At 44.1% G+C, this 19,247-nt stretch overlaps 1 protein-coding gene across 1 annotated transcript in view; it reads left to right on the forward strand.

Annotated features, from left to right (window-relative positions):
* The window catches only part of GFRA2 (GDNF family receptor alpha 2), a 281,898-nt gene that overhangs the window by 87,232 nt on the left and 175,419 nt on the right, over positions 1 to 19,247 (forward strand). The window contains exon 3 of the mRNA XM_069213995.1: positions 11,569 to 11,652. Coding sequence (XP_069070096.1) covers positions 11,569 to 11,652 — 84 coding nt within the window. The remainder of the gene's footprint in view (positions 1 to 11,568; positions 11,653 to 19,247) is intronic.

Raw genomic sequence — 19,247 nt, forward strand, 5'->3', positions numbered from 1 at the left:
TCTGACTGCTTTTCTGCCAGGCTACCAAAGGCTTAAGCACAGGTTAATTTGTTGACTTAATTTGGTGACTTTTGTTGTTCACCCGGTGAAGGAATGTGGTTCTTGCCTGAGTGGGGCTTCTATTCCCCCTCAACCAATAGCCCAATTTTTTACAATGTGTATCACAGTTCATCAGTGGGAGAAAGGCAGTGCAGATTGGGCCTTGGGAGAGGCATAAAGATAAGAAGTGGGGACAAGGCCAAAATTCAGTAGTGAGAGGAGGGCAGTAAATGTGAGGAGGACTTGGACAGCGTTGGAAGGTGAGAGATGTGCATATTTATGGATGGGACGGGAACACCTTTGTGGCTGGGGCTGGTGTGGGGCTCATTTGATGGTTTTGCAGGATGAAGCTGTTATGTTCTGATTGGAAAATGCCTTAGTGCTTCCTGCCTCTGCTCTGTATAAACTCTTCCCACAGCTTGATCTCAGGAGGAAGCCATTGATAATGTTGGTTTTAGAGGAAAATAATCAGCTCAATATTACAGCTACTTTCGCTGCTAAAGATGGGAAATTGTTGCTGGGTGTCAGCCATTGATTTGAGGCACAGTGCTTGGGTGGCTACAGTCCAGCTGGCTACAGTGCTTTCCAGGGATTCCCTCATGGCCAATCAAAACTCACAAGTCCAGCAGAGTTGAAAACTAGCAATGCATTCTCGGGACTAGGGGATGTGAAAAACAACTTTTTTCAGCAGACTGTGCTGCAAGGGATCCCCGAAGTTCCTTCATAGCCTAGCTTTTTAAAGCATTGGTCAGCTCCCAAATAACATTACAGTGTCATAGAATGGCCAAGATCCACCCATTCTCGAAGATGAGGTGTGTATTTATGAGTTATACACCTACCATTGAGAATGAACACTTTTACGCCCATGCATTATGATCCTTCCTTATAAAGACAGGAATCTGTCACTGAAGTTTGCCTTCTTTCCATTGTACAGGTTCAGCGTTGGAAGCAATCTTATAATACCCATTCAATAAAGATGTTTTTGATATGTAATGTAGAACAGAGCTAGCTGCAAACAGCGTACAAAAACTTTTGTATTGTATTGTTTTAAGGTCCTAGGATCCCGTTGAGAGGAGGTTACAGAAACAAAGACATGATAGGACAAGAGTTCAGTAGAGAAATGTGTACTTTAACATTATTGCATGTACAAGACTCTTCCAATCAGTCAATCCACTCTAGTGAAGCCTGCTACCCAACCAATAACATGTTCCAGTGAATTGCAATGAAGAATGAAGTGCTTGCTATACAAATGCAATGCTACAGCTTTCATTCTACAAATGTAATCTACCACATAGCGCAGTAGGTTTCATTTTCAAGAAATATTTGTATTTTCCACAGAGTTAGGAACCATTTTGGGTATATTTGTGGTAAAATGTCAAAATAGCAACATAATATCACCAAAGAACGTGCTGCTTTGGCATCGTGATTTGCCTTACGCTGATTAATAACTCTGTAAACACTGCTACATAATGTAGTCCTCAATTGCAGAATAATTGCAGTGACTGTGATTATATGTCAGAAAACGGGGAAAGAGAGGTACTTAAGAAACTGAGCCCAACTCAAAAAGCACTTTCTGAGGGAAATGCAACTTCATGGCCAAAAATATCTCATTAACAACCACCAGGAATCAATGAAAGTATTCTTGACATCAGTGCTTAATTTGTGCTTGTTGTTTCCGTGCTGAGCACAAGCACGTACTTTTTTTAGGTTCGGTGCTTATTCTTCTGCCTCAAGCATTTGCTACGAGCAAAAGACACATTTGGTAAAGACAGAGGAAGAGAAAAATGAAAAAGCGTCACAAAGGGGGAAAGCAGAAAGCTGCAAGATGGAACTGAAGGGGCAGGGAGTGGCTGTAAATGTATTGAAGAGGCCCGAGATGGCTTCAGGATTACGCTGCCTCAGTATTCCGTGCTCGCACATTTAATTGCAGCAGCTGCGTGTTTCAGATGAGAGCTCTGAGCACCGGCACGTTTTTATTTACAAATTAAGCACCACTTGACAGATATAGATGGATTAATTACTGGGGATTTCTCTGTCCCCATCGCAGATATATCTGCAGCGCCAAATACTATGCAACGAGTGGGACGTGAGTATTACAAGGTGTAGTTAGCTAGCCAAGCTTGTCTACCCCCAGCAACATGCATCTTTGTGTGGAATCAGAAACCGGAAATGGCACGTCCTACCCTGGAAATGGTCGGAATGTTACTCCAGCATAGGAGAGAACTGAAGTAACCCCCCTTTCAGAATGGGAGGGTAAACGACCCCCAACACCCTCTCCACATATTTTGGTGGGGGTGTATTGGAAAGCTTTGGAAAAGAGAGTACATGTGTTTTTTCACATTTGTCTTCCCTTTTCTGAAAATGAAACGGTATGCTATGTACAATCCAACACAGAAGGAGTAGGCAGCATTTAAAACGTCACGTGACAGGGTCAATAGTACATCTGGAAACCTATGATTCATGTAGCTTCCTAGCCCTACTATTATGCTTTTTTTTATGAAAGGCAGAGAAAGTGCAGAAGTACATCCATGTAGAATCCTAGGTCTCTATCTATACTTTGTTAATTGCAGTTTAAAGAGCAAAAGCACATCTTATTTTATTTTTTTCCACAGTGAAACATTTTGGACATTCACAATGATACATAAGTGAACACTCCTTGTAACACTCACTTTCATCCTCTTGTGTGTGATTTACTACTGCAGTTGTTTCCTCATTTGTGGTGGAGAAATCTGCGTAGAAAATCCATTGACACCTAGAAAGCATTTTCAGCCATGAACTTAGTCGACGATCAAAAATTCCTTTTTAATTGGGCCCTAAAGGTGTTACAGGTGCTACTAAGTAAGCTAAGTAGACAAAGCATTTAGGGGGTACGGCCTGCCACTGGACCACCTGCCCCCGCTTTGCATCCATGATACTTTAAAGCTAATTTCTAACCTTTGGGATGTTATCCTTTTGGCTTCAATGACATACTTTGCGGGGACGTAAACTATTTGTAGGTTACTTTGTGCTACCTGGTTGTTTCTTTCTAAAGGTGATGGCTTTAGCAGTTATTCCCTATGTGTGAATGAGTTAATCTATATTTGTTAAGCACACAGGTACCTCAAGAGAAGTGTCCTAGTGTTGTTGTGATAGATCTAACAAGTGACTACTAGATTGTGATGTTAAACAGGTAGATCTTCAGTTGTTTCGTGACGCCCTAGTGATTGGGTTGGGTACTGAGAAGCAGGGGCGCAGATTTCCATGCTTTAAACATCAGAACTGACAGGCAGAGGGGTTCAATACTGTATTTAGGGATCACTGTCAGACATTGTGAGTATGAGTGCACAATATGGAAGGGAAGTATCAAGAGAACTGAGGGGACATATCAGCATCCGGTCCAATCTTAAAAGTAGCTGTGTGACAAAGGCACAGTGCTTTAAAAAGACTTCTGCAAGCTATAGGTAGCCAATGAATTTGATAAAGGTGTATGAAAATGGACAAACTTGTTTTTAAGTCCCAAAACTGTAAGTTCTGCTGCATTTTGTACCATCTGTAGCCTGTGTAAAAAATATTTTGGGAGACCAAATAACACAGAGTTACAGTAGTTAAGTCTGTGGATTATCAGAGCTTGAACTAGACTTTTTCTAGCGGAAGAAAGATGGAATTGAAGAATTTTCCCAATAATACTTTACTGATGGAAGCATGTGGTGGTAAGACTGTTGATATGTTCTTCACAGGAGAGTTTAGAGGCAAAATAATCTCCGTATTTCTGGCATGATGAGAGGGAATCATAAGTGTCTCGTTTGGTATCCTGGTAGAACCTCTGGAGCAGAGCCTTCCAGTTGCCACATTTCAGTAATGAAAAGAAAGTCCAAATTATGTTCCAGCATAAATCCATTTACTTCTAAACAATGCTTAACAAGATGGCGTGTGTTAAAGAATGCACATTTTAAATTAGTTCACAAACAGTAGTAAGTTCATAAGAGTTCACAGGGTGCTACGGGGGTAAATGAGACCATGGTATTGTGTTTTGGTTCAATGACTGGGTAGCGTTTGTCTTGTTTACGTCATCTACTGAGTGTTATGTGTGACTTTGTTATGCTGTCTGCGGTAAAAGTTTCTGAAATCGTTGTCTGTTATGCATGATATGTTATCTGCTAAGAATGAAGTGTCTGCTATTCGTAGTTACCTTCAACAGGCGAGAATAATGGTAGTTGTTGGTGATGTACAGTTGTACTGCAGGAGATTGCAAGAGAGGTTTACCTCTTTCGGTGGTGTGGTGCCCTGTAACAGATGACAGCTAGAATTGTGGTTTACGCTAAGTTGGGAACAGTCGTACTGTGGGTAAAATGTACTTGTGTGTCCTGTTAGTGATGTGGTTATTTGGTGTAGGTGCTGTCGTGTGGTCACATCTAAGTGATTTGGTATCTGCTACAATTCTGGGCTTGGAGTGGTTGTCATCTATGAATAATGATGTGTCCCGAAAGATGTGAGGGCTGTAATGCCTTATTTTCTATAAGTGGTGTGATTTGTGTATATGTGAGGGTCTAGTGGGCTGAGCAGGCAGCAGGGACTTGCTACACAAGGGAGCTGGATTGATAGCTGACTTGTGAGAGTTGAAATACTCTTGTCCTGCGAATGTTGTGGTTTCCAGCTGGAGGTAGGGGCTGAAGTGATAGTGTCCAATCAGCGATGTGGTGTACTGCTGCCGGTGCGATCTGTAGTAGATGTTGCTCTGGTTAGTTTGATTTCCTGCTCTGGTTATGGCTTGAATAGTTGAGTCTTAAGAGTGTTGAGGTCACTTGCTGCAAGGACAAGGTGTAGTGGTTGTGTCCTCTGGGAGATGTGATTTACTTCTGTAGCTAACCTCTATAGTGTTAGCATCCTGTGAGTGATATGGTATTTTGTTGGTTTTTGGAGCTATCAAGTCTGTGTCCCAGGAGTGGTGATGCCCTCATACGTGGAAGGGGTGGAGTTCCTGGCTCTTGAGTCAATGTGTCAACTGGGTTCAGGAGAGAGCAGCATGTACAGCATGCTTTTCTATCCAATAAATGTGATATATTTCCGCAGAAGATTGCTTGTAATGTTTTCTCTCATGTGGACTGTTCTTCTGAATTTTATTCTAAACAACATAGTGTTTCATCTTTGCAATGTTCTCTCACGTGGCAATGTTGTTTTGACCTACTTGTCTAAGTGACATAAATTGACAGACAACTGCCTGAGACCTCTAATGATAGTTTAAAGAGATATTTGGGCAGGTCAAAGCCAAAACTATCATTCAGCCACTGACTATTGCTGTTGCTTTTCCTACCTCTCTAGATTCGAGCAGAGTCCTACTAGTTTGCTGTGAGATGTAGTGTGGGTCTGCTTCAGGACACATATAACTACAACTTTCTGTCTCTTCAACCCCCACTCATGTTGTTCTGTTTCCCAGTCCATAATCCTGACCCATGGTGAACAGGAACAGATTACTTTGTGAACTAAGCAATTTAAGCAAGAGGGATGCACACACAATTGACTGAGTATGGTGTCTCCATGTGTATAAGAGTGTATATGTGTTTATGTATGTAGGATCATACTTCTTTTCATTGTGCATGTGTGTATTTCTTCATTTGTGGCTTATGATTGAGAGTTACTTAGGCACAAGGTGGTATTGACCAGGGTTGGAGCAAAACCTGAGCACATCATGGCGTTGGCTGGTATATTATTGGGATACCTCCACACATGGCTGTAGTCATTGTTATATGCTATACCTTGTCACAACATGACATTGACTGGCCTGCAATGGATGGAAAGTCATTAACTGCCATATAGCAAATCATTTACACATTATACAAATGTGTTGTGTGCAGGCCCCTAGGTATCCTCAGCATTCTTAACACACTTGTGGAGGATCAGAAGGAACATGATGCTTTAATTGGTATGTAGTGTGTAACTGGGAAGAAGATGGCACTGACTGGCATGTAATGATGGTACCTAGACACAGCATGTCATTGGCTGTTATATAATGATGGTACCTAGACAAAAGGTGGCAATTACTTTTATATAATGGTGACACACAGACACAAATTGCCAATTACTATTGTATAATGGTGGCACATAGACACAAGAATGCAATGACTGTGATATAAGGGTGGTAGTTGACACAAGATGGCAATGACTGGTATACAATGATGGTACCTAGACACATGATGGCAATGCCTGTTATGTAATGGAGGTACCTGAACACATGATGGCAATGACATATAAAATGGGAGTACCTTGACACATGTAATAAGAGCACTTAGTACACGTCTAATGGCATGTATCTATTCGCTAAAATGTTACAATACAATATGGGAACAAAATGAATATTGAAGAAAACACCCTGGCATTTAGTGACAAATAAGTAAGTGTATTTTCAGAAACTGCACTCTGGCACAATTACAGCAATGTACTAAAAGTGAAAAGCTGATGTGTGGGGACAAAATATTTTCATAATAATACAGAGACATACTGATGTTCTGATTGGTGTCAACATGAGGATATTAAAAGTAATGATAAGCTACTACTTTAAGACAGGATAAGTGTATTTTCAACTTGTTTCAAGCTGATGTACGAGTGAAATTTTGAGGATTCCTATACTATTGTTACTGCATTGTTTCCTCCGAAACAAAGAACAATTTATTGCCACTATGGTTGTTTTGTCATGAATAGTCATGATCTAAGTTAAGCGCTTTTGTGCCCTTGCTATCACTATGAGTAACTCAGTGCTTTACGTGGAAATATAGAAGTGCAGGTACTCACTATTTGGAGTACCTGTTTGCTCCTTAGAAGTGCAGGTGCTCTGTACCGGATGATATCAGCCCATTTGAAGCACTGATGTAACTGCTTTCTGAGTCTAAATCCTGTAAGAATTTGTTTGACATAGGTCTTCTATCTGAGTCTTTAAAATGAGTCTACTGTAGACACGGCTCTGTTTAAGCCCTATTACTGTGATATCTGTTTAAAGCTTCAGTATTCTACTCTTCCCTTCCAAGTGGATTATCGGTTAACTGGTATCCAGTGCTTAATTTGCAAAAGAATAAGTGCTGATGCCCAGCGTTTTGCTCAGAAGCCCGTTCAGCACTGATGAATGCCGGGTTACTGAATACCAAGGCTGTGTGGTCCTGACAAAAACACAACAGGGAGTACGGGGTTCTTTTAATGTAACGAGGGATAGATCAATGGTGCATAAATTGTGACACCAGATCCCTTGTGGTCCTCAATTGGGGTCGGGGTATCAGTTGGCTATGGTGCTGCAGAGGGTCCGGGAAACAGAGGGGGGGAGAAAAAGAAGAGAATATCCTTTACGGACTAGGTGGTCTCACACACTATATAGGCGGTCATTCTGACCGCGGCGGTCGGCGGTCGCCGCCCGCCAAGCGGTTCCCGCCGAAAGACCGCGGCGGCCATTCTGGCTTTCCCGCGGGGCCGGCGGGCGACTGCCAGAAGACCGCCGGCCGGCCCAGCGGGAAAGCCCCTTCAACAATGAAGCTGGCTCGGAATGGAGCCGGCGGAGTTGCAGGGGTGCGACGGGTGCAGTGGCACCTGTCGCGATTTTCACTGTCTGCAAAGCAGACAGTGAAAATCTTTGTGGGGCCCTGTTAGGGGGCCCCTTCACTGCCCATGCCAGTGGCATGGGCGGTGCAGGGGCCCCCAGGGGCCCCACGGCTCCCGTTCCCGCCATCCTGGTTCTGGCGGTGGACACCGCCAGAAACAGGCTGGCGGGAAGGCGGTCGGAATCCCCATGGCGGTGCTGCAAGCAGCGCCGCCATGGCGGATACCCTGGGCCAGCGGGAAACCGGCGGGAAACCGCCGGCTCCCCTTTTCTGACCGCGGCTTTACCGCTGCGGTCAGAATCGCCCAGGAAGCACCGCCAGCCTGTTGGCGGTGCTTCCGCCGCCCTCCGCCATGGCTGTCATGGACCGCCAGGGTCAGAATGACCCCCATAGTGTCATGCTTCATCATAGGACCACCTAGCCCCACCCAGGTAGGACAGTGCCACCTGGGCGGACTCAACCTCACTGTTAAAGGAACAGGAGGGAGTGCCTAAATTAAATCTGGTTCTGGAAATAGAGGGATCCAGCTATACTAGGGAATAAAAACACCTAAACAGATACCTGTGTGAGTATTTAATAGAAGGTTCTGTTTGGTGTGCTTAAAAAAGAGGAGATTGGGACACCTCTGTGAGAACAAGGACTCACAGGGTCACCTATCTAGGAGGAAAGAGCCGACATGTTTCTGCCCTCAGTAATGAGCTCTGGAAGGTCTCGGGGCATTCATCAGGGCGAAGGATCCCTGCTACTCATGCTAAGTGTATGAATAAGTGCGGTGAAAATGACACTATATAGTGTGTGAGACCACCTAGTCTGTAAAGGAAATTCCCTTCTTTTTCTCCCCCCCTCTGTTTCCCAGACCCTCTGCAGCACCATAGCCAACTGATACCCCGACCCCAATTGAGGACCACAAGGGATCTGGTGTCACAATTTATGCACCATTGATCTATCCCTCGTTACATTAAAAGAACCCCGTACTCCCTGTTGTGTTTTTGTAGTTATTTTGGGAGCTGAGTACGGCTGTGTTCTGCTTTTGTTTTTCCCTTCTCTCCCATGCACTCTCTCATTGTGAATTGTGTGGTCCTGACTCCACCTCATGCCTCTTTATTCCACCAGCAGACACTTCTTGCCCCTTTATGTCACTCTTGCAGGTTCTTATTCTTCCCTGCTTTCTCTCTTTGTCACTGTTTTTCACTCGTTCTCTCCTCCTTCGCCTCTGTTGTATTTTTTTTTCTCTATCTTGCTCTGTATCAAGGTTTTTTTAGGAAAATAGGTGCTGGTCTTCAAAGATCAGTTTCAGTGGGCCACACCGGTAATCTTAGACTCAAATTAAGCACTGCTAATACCACAGGGAATCTACTTGGGAGGAGAAGGACATGAGAAGAAAGGAAGAGGAAGGTAGATGTGAAGGTAGAATCTTTGAATATTTTAATATGTTACTGAGGGTTTATTTAAAATTTCATGAACATGAGATTAGAAGTTACTGTACTCCTATGGTTTCGTAGCTAATTTTGCGTATAAACTGTATCTTTTCCTTGTACAATGCTCTATTTAGTCTTTTTTTCAAAGTGTTCCTAAGGATAAACTTCCTTACATTAAAAACACTCCTTGGTTGAAACAGCCTTGTGGCTCTTTAAACCATGAATTAAGTTTTGGAAAACCTAATGAGTGCTCTTTCAGAACACCGGGTATGACAATTCTCTCTTTAGAATTCAATCAACACTAAGAGCCATCGAGAACGCAGACTAGCTGCCTCTTAGATGAGTGGCTTGTCCACAAAGGACACCACCAAAATGTTCAGACAGGCTGTCACAACAGCTAGAAGTTGCAATCCATTGCACAGCCTAGGGAAGAAAAGAGCTATCCATGCTTTATATTTTGGGCTGGGAATATATCACTATATGTGTGTGGTTACGTTATGCAGATTTGTAGAGTGCATTATCACCAGCGAGGGTATCCTGGCACTGAGCAGGTGTGAGTCAAGCCGTACCTAGGGACTAGTGGGACTACTCCAAAAACCAGGTCTTTAGCTTTTTGCGGAATTAAAGAAGTGAGGAGGACGCTCTTATGTGCAGAATCAAGTCACTCCATGCTTTAGGAGCGATTTAGAAGGCTCGCCCACTGGATCTGATTCTCCATGTGCGTAAGATGTGCGCAAGTAGGTGTCTGGAAGTGTCTGGAACGTTTGTGAAAGCAGATGTGATTTTTGAGGTATGATGGGCCAGTGTTATGGAGTGCCTTGAAAGTGTGTGTGAGGAATTTGAGTAGTGCTCGTTTGTGATTGGGACGCCAGAGGAACTCCTTCAGGTGTGGTGTCATGTGAGTGCTGCTTGCATGGTTGAGAGTGATTTTGGCCTCCGGGTTCTGAATATGGTATTTGCATAATGTGCAGTGTTTGCATTGCATTGCCTAATCAATAGTGTTAACCCACCAGAAAGACAGTGGAGTGCTGTACAGTGAAGATGGAGATACAGTCAGAGTGGGTAAGTGGGGAGGTGGCTGGTTTCTCAGGTGGAGGTAGACTATTTGTTATGTAGCATGCAGTGTTACTTGAAGAAGTGCACCTTCAACTCTTTCCCAAATTGAAGAATGGTAGGGACTTTCATGATGGATATAAGAATAGTGTAAAATGTTTGGAATAAAAAAGGCCATTTAATAATGATCGATCTAACTCAATGTTTGATTTGATGTCCTTTTTCTATTTAAAAAGATCTTCAATTCATTAAACCAAGTGCCCTTCATTCATTGTCCATTTTGCAAACCCTGCTTGTTGTGTGTGGACAAAATTCTGTTAAATAAGAAGTAACAATATTTGCTAGTTGCTTAGAATCGGAGTCTATTACAGCAAGTGGATGGTTTGATACGCACAAGTGACAATATGTTTGTAATGCAGAGGTAGCGTAATGGCTGCTTCTTCTATTGTGGGTGGTAATTGATGCGTAACAACGTCAGATGCTCGAAAATATCTTCATTGTTTGGAGGGAAATCCTTCTGAATCTAGTGGTTTATTTTTGTATATAACAATATAAACTGCTATGATAGTTTTCCTTAAATCTGTATTTTTTTTAAATCTCAGTTGCAAAGTGTTTTTGAAATTGATAACTCGATTAGTTGGTGCGTAAACAGCAGTAAAGAGATTATTGAAAATGGGCTGAGGTCTGGATTACTGTGGCAGCACTTTATAAGGCACCACTCGACAAAATGGGTGCCACAGTTCGGTGGAGTTTGTGACAAGACCTTTGATGGCTTGTCATTTAGAGCAACATACTATTGAGTGCTACAATGTGCAGGCATTGCTAATTGGCACAGTTAAATAATGAACATTAAGGCAGTGGAGCAAACCCCTTGCCTCCAAACTGTAGAAAAAAAAAGAGATATAAGAAATGTGGATCTGATATTTTTTTCCTCAATGGTGCATTAATTCTAGCCAAAGGAACAGCACATTCATAGAAAATATATGTATTGTTTGCTTTGCCTGCAACAAAGAGGTGCTTCAGAGGGCCTAACATAGGAGAAGTTGGGAAAATTTGCAGGTGGAAACGTGAGTCCTAGTGATAATGTGGGCATTTTCTCTGGTGCTCTGATTAGCGGTGTCTATATTGTGTGGTGAAAATTCATTGGATAAGCCCTTAATGTGGCACACGTGCGGCTCGTGCACTAGCATTGGGAATGAGACCGAGATTTGGTCACCTGACCACTAGTGGGTGCACGAAGATTCCAGAGTATAGTGGGTCAGAATGGCGCTCCGAAACAAAAGTGTTGCTTGAAGCAGAGGTGAGAGGGTTGAGGTGCTCATCTCGGATGTGCCGAAACCCAGCCCCTAGTGACGAGCAATGTGAATTCCACATTTTGCTTTTCTGTTAAGGGCGGGAAGATGTGTGTTTCCTCAGAAAGAACGGAGAAGATATGCCATCTTTTTTGGTCACCTCACAAAGTGCCACTGCATTCACAACCAGGTCGCTTTGTTTTTCAGGTGAGGAATTTTATGAGACTTCGCCGTATGAGCCTGTTACCGCACGCCTCTCCGATATATTCCGACTGGCTTCCATCGTCTCAGGTAAGAAGAATTTTTTGGGAGGGAAGTGTTCATTTCTGTGTTAAATTAAGCAGGTGGGGGATTTTGGCTCTAATAGAATCATTTAAGACCTAATCCATGCGTGCAAGCCTGGTGCTAATTCCTTTTTAGTTTCAAATTCCCAGTTCCGGTCGTATTTGCCGATGTGCTAATTACACAAGTACTATTGCCTACCCTGCATTATTTGCCCACAGTTGTGTAGCAGAAAAAATATTGACAAAATATAGCTGGTAAATAGCGCATAATTGTAATTCACGCACAATGGAACCATCAGAGGTGTTTTGATGTTCACACTGTGGAGCACCTTTGCACAATCTATGATGCACAGTTTGGAATTTCATGCTGTTTGCCCCATGATTCTCACTAGGCCCTGTATCATATACTGGTCTGGTCTGCGCCCGTTGCAGCGGTTGGGGATCGGCTCAGTAAATCCTGTTACACTTAGGCCCAGATTTATGAGAAAATGACGAAGCTTGATGCTGCGCCAAATTTGTCAGCACTGCGCTCCATCATTTGCAAGTTTCCCTGAAGGCAGTGCAATGAGTGACTGTACACATCTGCAAGGGGATGCCTGGAAGGTTCCTTGGACCTTTTTTTACCCCTTAAAGGGGTCCAGTCAGAGAAAACACTCACTGTGTACCTCCTGACAACTCCTTTGCACCTGCATACATCTGTAATATGGCACATAAGCAGAGTCAATGTGTTCTCTCATTTGCAAGGGGACAAACCCTTTGTGCCAATGAGGGAACGCCCCCTTGAAATCCCGCTGGCACTGCATGTGAGCTGCATTACAGGTCCTTTTATAAAACCAAACTGGCTTGGGGCGAAAAATGGCGGCACATAAACCTGTTGTCATCAAGGAATTTTCTTGCTGGCAAATTGTGGGTGTTGGACTTTTGCTTATGCAGGGTCATCCCCAGTCTTTTTGCCTCCTGCCTCCTATTTTTTTCTGACCTGTTGTTGTTGGCTTTTCAACTCTGAGCACTTTACCACTGCTAACCAGTGCTAAAGTGCATACTGTATGCTCTCCGTGGAAATTGTATGTAATTGGTTTATCCATGATTGGCATATTTGATTTACTAGTAAGTCCCTAGTAAGGTGCACTAGAGGTGCCAGGGCCTGTAAATCAAATGCTACTATTGGGCCTGCAGCACTGGTTGTGCCACCCACATAAGTAGCTCTGTAATCATGTCTCAGACCTGCCACTGCAGTGTCTGTGTGTGTATTTTTACACTGTAAATTCGACTTGGCAAGTGTACCCACTTGCCAAGCCTAAACCTTCCCTTTTCTTACATGTAAGGCACCCCTAAGGTAGGCCCTAGGTAGCCCCAAGGGCAGGGTGCAGTGTATGGATAAGGTAGGACATATAGTAATGTGGTTTATGTGTCCTGACAGTGAAAAACTGCCAATTTCGTTTTTCACTGTTGCAAAGCCTGTCTCTCTCATAGGATAATATGGGGGCTACCTTTAAATATGATTAAAGTGTAGATTCCCCTAGAGAGTAGATGGACATGTGGAGTTTGGGGTCCCTGAACTCACAATTTAAAAATACATCTTTTAGTAAAGTTGATTTTAAGATTGTGCGTTTGAAAATGCCACTTTTAGAAAGTGAGCATTTTCTTGCTTAAACCATTCTGTGACTCTGCCGTGATGGTGGATTCCCTGCATTTCCTGATTAGCCATCTCTGCTAGGAGGGAGGGGTGGAGTGGTCACTCTCCTCTGAAAGGACTGTGCCTGCCTCTGACAATGCCGGCTCCAACCTCCTGCTGTGTGTCTGATGACTTGCCTGGGCAAGGCAGGATTTCACAAGTAGGTGTGAGTCCCCTTTGAAGAAAGGTGACTTCAAAGACTAAAATGGGTATAAGAAGGGCACCCAAATCTACAGACTGGAGAAACACTTCTGGAACCAAGAGGAACCTCTGCCTGGAGAAGAGCTGATAGCTGAGGAAGACGTGCTGCCCTGCCTGTGACTGTGCTTTGTGGAGCTTTCCTGCAGTGCTGCTTCTGCCAGAGTAAGAGGGCAAAGACTGGACTTTGTGTGCCTTCCATCTTGTGAAGAAATCTCCAAGGGCTTGAGTTAGAGCTTGCCTCCTGTTGTTTGAAGTCTCAGGGACAGCAAAGACTTCTCTCTGCCAGCACCTGGAGTCTCTGGAGAGACTCCTGTTCTGACAAGTGGTGCCCTATCCAGTCCCTGGGCCCTTGAAAGGAAAGCTGGTGGAATCCAAGGAAATCGACTTCGGACGACTCCGGACCGACGCCGCTGCTGAATCCGGTAACGCCGCCTGCACCTGACGCCGTGACCTTCGCTGGAACGCGACACTCTTCGCAGGCCCGTCGCCGCAGCAGCCCCGCTGAAGTCCGCGACTCCGTGGAAGTCGCCGCACCACGTCGTGACCGATGCCGCTTGAAGTGCACGGATTCAACGTTTCGCACAGACGCCGCGATTCCTGACTTCGCGCCTTGGCTTGTTTTCACTCTTCACCAAAAGTACTGTACTTGGGGGTCTACACGACTCCGTGTCCGGCGCCGCTGGTGTCGGCTTGTTGGGAACGACTCCGTCACGACGGCGCGTTAACATCTCATTGAAGCATTTTTGTTTCTAAGCGCTATTTTTGAGTTTAATCTTTAAAAATTCATAACTTGACTTGTGTATGTCGGATTTTTGTTGTTTTGGTCTTGTTTTGTTTAGATAAATATTTCCTATTTTTCTAAACTGGTGTTGTGTCATTTTGTAGTGTTTTCATTGAGTTACTGTGTGTGTTGGTACAAATACTTTACACCTAGCGCTCTGAAGTTAAGCCTACTGCTCTGCCAAGCTACCAAGGGGGTAAGCAGGGGTTAGCTGAGGGTGATTCTCTTTTACCCTGACTAGAGTGAGGGTCCTTGCTTGAACAGGGGGTAACCTGACTGTCAACCAAAGACCCCATTTCTAACAGTGGGTGTTTAGAGGCTGCTGGGCAATCTAAATGTTAGCAAGTAGCATATGTGAAATTAACGTTCAGGAAAATACGACTCGGGTTGTAATCAAGACCTTAGACTGACATGTACACATAAGAAATTAATCTGGTATGATCTCTTTGAGTATGTACATTGTTTAACCATAGAACTGTGGAAATGGGTTTTATTGTGTCTGACGTCTAGAAACCAACTTCGCTCTAGTATTATTTTCACGGTATCCAGTTCACTTTAGATGAGGGAGGGTTCTCCACGACATGCTTATTCTCATTTAGGAGGACATCAGCCAACAACTTTAGATGGGAAGTGTACATCACCCCACAGCAATGGAAGACAGTCCTGGATTCTCCTCTGTCAAAGCAGTGCATTTTGGGAGATATAACCTTGATATAATTCGATCAAGCCAATTTGACTCATCCATGAACAGCAGAAGGAAACGTCAAAACTATAAAAGAGATTCCCCTATGGCATACGGAAACCCTAGGATTCGTGTCCCTACTGCAGATGCCCATTTATTGCAGGTGGTGGAGGGTGGGGGGGAGAATGTTGTTGATTGTCCACAGTGTGAAATTCTCAACCTACTACCTAAATCCATTGGTTTTGATGATTTTAGTGAATAGTTGACTGCAAACATGTTTTATGACAGCATAAACTTAATCCAAAGAATACTTCCAATGATGTCTTGAATAATTGAAGAAGGTTTATGCTGAACATGTATCCAAAAGAAAGTAAACAATTTAGAGGCCAACTAGCCTGCGGGCAAAGAGGAAGGATTCCTTGTGATGCAGTGTCTTTAAAAGTGTGACAGAATTGGGGCAGAATGAATCACGTAAAACCACTTTCTGACTTGAGATTGAGTCTGCTTCAGCATTAACCCCTTCGCTGCTAGGCCTTTTCCCATTCCTGTGCCAGGCCTTTATTTGCCTATTTGGAATAGTTCTTGCTTAGGCCCTCATAACTTTTTGTCCACATAAGCTACCCACGCCAAATTTGCGTCTTTTTTGTCCAACATCCTAGGGATTCAAGAGATACCCAGACTTTGTGGGTTCCCCTGAAGGAGGCCAAGAAATTAGCCAAAATACAGTGAAAATTTCGTTTTTTTTAAAAAAAATGGGAAAAAGGGGCTGCAGAAGAAGGCTTGTGGTTTTTTCCCTGAAAATGACATCAACAAAGGGTTTGTGGTGCTAGAATCACCAGCTTCCCATCTTTCAGGAACAGGCAGACTTGAGTCAGAAAGCCCCATTTTTCAACACAATGTTGGCATTTTACTGGGACATACCCCATTTTTACGATTTTTTGTGCTTTCAGCCTCCTTCCAGTCAGTGACAGAAATGGATGTGAAACCAATGCTGGATCCCAGAAACCTAAACATTTCTGAAAAGTAGACAAAATTCTGAATTCAGCAAGGGGTAATTTGTGTAGATCCTACAAGGGTTTCCTACAGAAAATAACTAAAAATATATATTGAAATTGAGGTGAAAAAAACAGCAATTTTTCTCTACGTTTACTCTGTAACTTTTTCCCGCAATGTCAGATGTTTGAAAGCAATATACCGTTATGTCTGCTAGACTCTTCTGGTTGCGGGGATATATAGGGCTTGTAGGTTCATCAAGAACCCTAGGTACGCAGAGACAATAAATGAGCTGCACCCTGCAGTGGGTTTTCAATCTATACCGGGTACACAGCAATTCATTTGCTGAAATATAAAGGGTGAAAAATAGCTATCAAGAAAACCTTTGTATTTCCAAAATGGCCACAAGATAAGGTGTTGAGGAACAGTGGTTATTTGCACATCTCTGAATTCCGGGGTGCCCATACTAGCATGTGAATTACAGGGCATTTCTCAAATAGACGTCTTTTTTACACACTCTCTTACATTTGGGAGGAGAAAAGGTAGAGAAAGACAAGGGCCAATAACACTTGTTTTGCTATTCTATGTCCCCCCAAGTCTCCCGATAAAAATGATACCTCATTTGTGTGGGTAGGCCTAGCGCCCGCGACAGGAAATGCCCCAAAACACAACATGGACACATCCCATTTTTTGACAGAAAACAGAGGTGTTTTTTGCAAAGTGCCTACTTGTAGATTTTGGCCTCTAGCTCAGCCGGCACCCAGGGAAATCTACCAAACCTGTGCATTTTTGAAAACTAGAGACCTAGGGGAATCCAAGATAGGGTCACTTGTGGGGCTCTGACCAAGTTCTGTTACCCAGAATCCTTTGCAAACCTCAAGATTTCGCTAAAAAAACACATTTTCCTCACATTTCGGTGATAGAAAGTTCTGGAATCTGAGAGGAGCCACAAATTTCCTTCCACCCAGCCTTCCCCCAATTCTCCCGATAAACATGATACCTCACTTGTGTGGGTAGGCCTAGCGCCCGCGACAGGAAATGCCCCAAAACACAACGTGGACACATCCCATTTTTTGACAGAAAACAAAGGTGTTTTTTGCAAAGTGCCTACCTGTAGATTTTGGCCTCTAGCTCAGCCGGCACCTAGGGAAACCTACCAAACCTGTGCATTTTTGAAAACTAGAGACCTAGGGGAGTCCAGTGAGGTGTGACTTGCGTGGATCCCCCAATGTTTTCTTACCCAGAATCCTCAGCAACCCTCAAATTTAGCTTAAAAAAACCTAATTTTTCCCACATTACTGTGTGGGATCATTGCACTGGGACACATTTCATACCAACCAATGTTCCCCTCAGTCTCCCGGTAAAAATGATACCTCATTTGTGTAGGTGGGCCAAGTGCTTGTGAAAGGGAAGAGCCAAAAACATGTCGATATTGAGGGGGAACAAAGCGGGTCCAAAAGGGCAGTTTGCAAAATAACATTTTTAGGCTGACAAGTGCAGCAGAATTTTTATCGGTATAGATGAGACAATGCTGGGTGGTATGAATTTTGTGGATTTCTGCAGATTCCGGAAGGTTCCATCACAAAAATGTGGGAAAATGTGTGATTTCCAGCAAAGTTGGAGGTTTGCAGGGGATTGTGGGTAAAAAAATTATGTGAGGTGCATGTGAAACACACCAGTCTGGAATCACCCAGATGTTTAGTTTTCAGATGTGTCTAGGTCTTGTGGATTTTTCTACATGGCAGCGTCCCAAAGTCCATAAAGTGCAGCCCTCACCATTCCAAGTGGGACGATTTTGAGAGTAAGCCAAGTTCTCGTGGCCCAAATGTAAAACTAAAACCCAAAATAATCAAATGCCTTCTTGCTTGCTGTGGGATAAGATGTTTTAGAGTGTGGGGGAGAGCTGAAAGACTGGTACCCCTTCAGTTGAGGTGGGGGCGTAACCAGGCCCATACTGGTTGGTAGCCACCACCCCAATATTTATTGTTTTTTTAAAATTCCCTGGCATCTAGTAGACTTTCTGCCCCCCGGGTTGTGGATCAGGGGTAATTGCCCCATCTGCCCACTAGTGGGCAGAACAACTTTGGCCCCATTTATTTGGGGTGTGGGTATGGCCATACCCCCACACTCTTTTTTTTGGAAAACAAACTTCCCTGGCCTCTGGTGCGCTTTCTGCCCCCCCCCTTGGGGCAGATGGGCCTTCAAAAAATAGGCCCACCTGCCCCCAATGGGGGGCAGATATGGCCAACAGTAATGTGCTCCCATGGGGAGCGACCCTTACCCAAGGGGATGCCTCCCTAAAGAAAACACATTCATACACACACACCAATCCCTGGTGCCTAAGTGGTTTCTGCCCCCATGGGGGCAGATTGGCCTAACAAAAATTGGCCGATCTGCCCCCAAGGGGGGCAGAAATGGTCTAAATACAATTTGCCCCCCAGGGGACCGACCCTTACCTAATGGGTCACTCCCCATCTCTAAAAAAACAAACAAACAAAAAAAAAAACACAAAAAAAAATTGCCCTGGCGCCTAGAGGTTTCTGTCTCCCCTGGGGGCAGATCAGCCTAATAATAATAGGCCGATCTGCCCCCAGGGGGGGGCAAAAATGGGCAAAAAAAATGTTTACCCCCAAGGCCCCCCGGAAGCGACCCTTGCCTACGGGGTCGCTCCCCTTGCGTGACATTGGCGCAAAAAAAAAAAATCCCCGTGCCTAGTTGTTTCTGCCCACTTGACCTAAAATCACATAGAGAATCAGAGTGAAAAATCAGTGAGATTGATTGGGTCAGACTAAGTGGGACTGCGTATGTCAGTGGGTCTCAGTGGGTCAGAGAGGGTTGATTTATGTTGGTGAGTCACAGTGGGTCAGAGTGGGAATGAGTGAGACTGCATGAGGCAGTGAAACAGAATGGGTCACAGTTCAGCTGAGTGGGTCAGAGTGAGACTGAGTGGGTCACAGTGGTACTGAGTGGTTCAAAATGAGAGTGAGTGGGCCACAGTGGGAATGAGTGGGTCAAAGTAGGAATGAGTGCCACTGCACAAGTCAGCAATACTGAATTGGTCAGCGTGGAACAGAATAGGACTGAGTGGGTCAGAGAGGGACTGAGTGGGGCAGAGTGGGCCTGAGAGAGGCTGCACAATGCAGTGAGACTGAGTGGGTCACAGTGGATCTGAATGGGAATGAGTGAGACTGCATAAGTCGCTGCAGTTGAGTGGGTTAAAGTGGGTCTGAATGGGTCAGAGTGGGAATGAGTCTGGCAGGATAAGTTAGA

This window comes from Pleurodeles waltl, chromosome 11 (genome assembly GCF_031143425.1).
Source record: "Pleurodeles waltl isolate 20211129_DDA chromosome 11, aPleWal1.hap1.20221129, whole genome shotgun sequence".
Lineage (NCBI taxonomy): Eukaryota > Metazoa > Chordata > Amphibia > Caudata > Salamandridae > Pleurodeles > Pleurodeles waltl.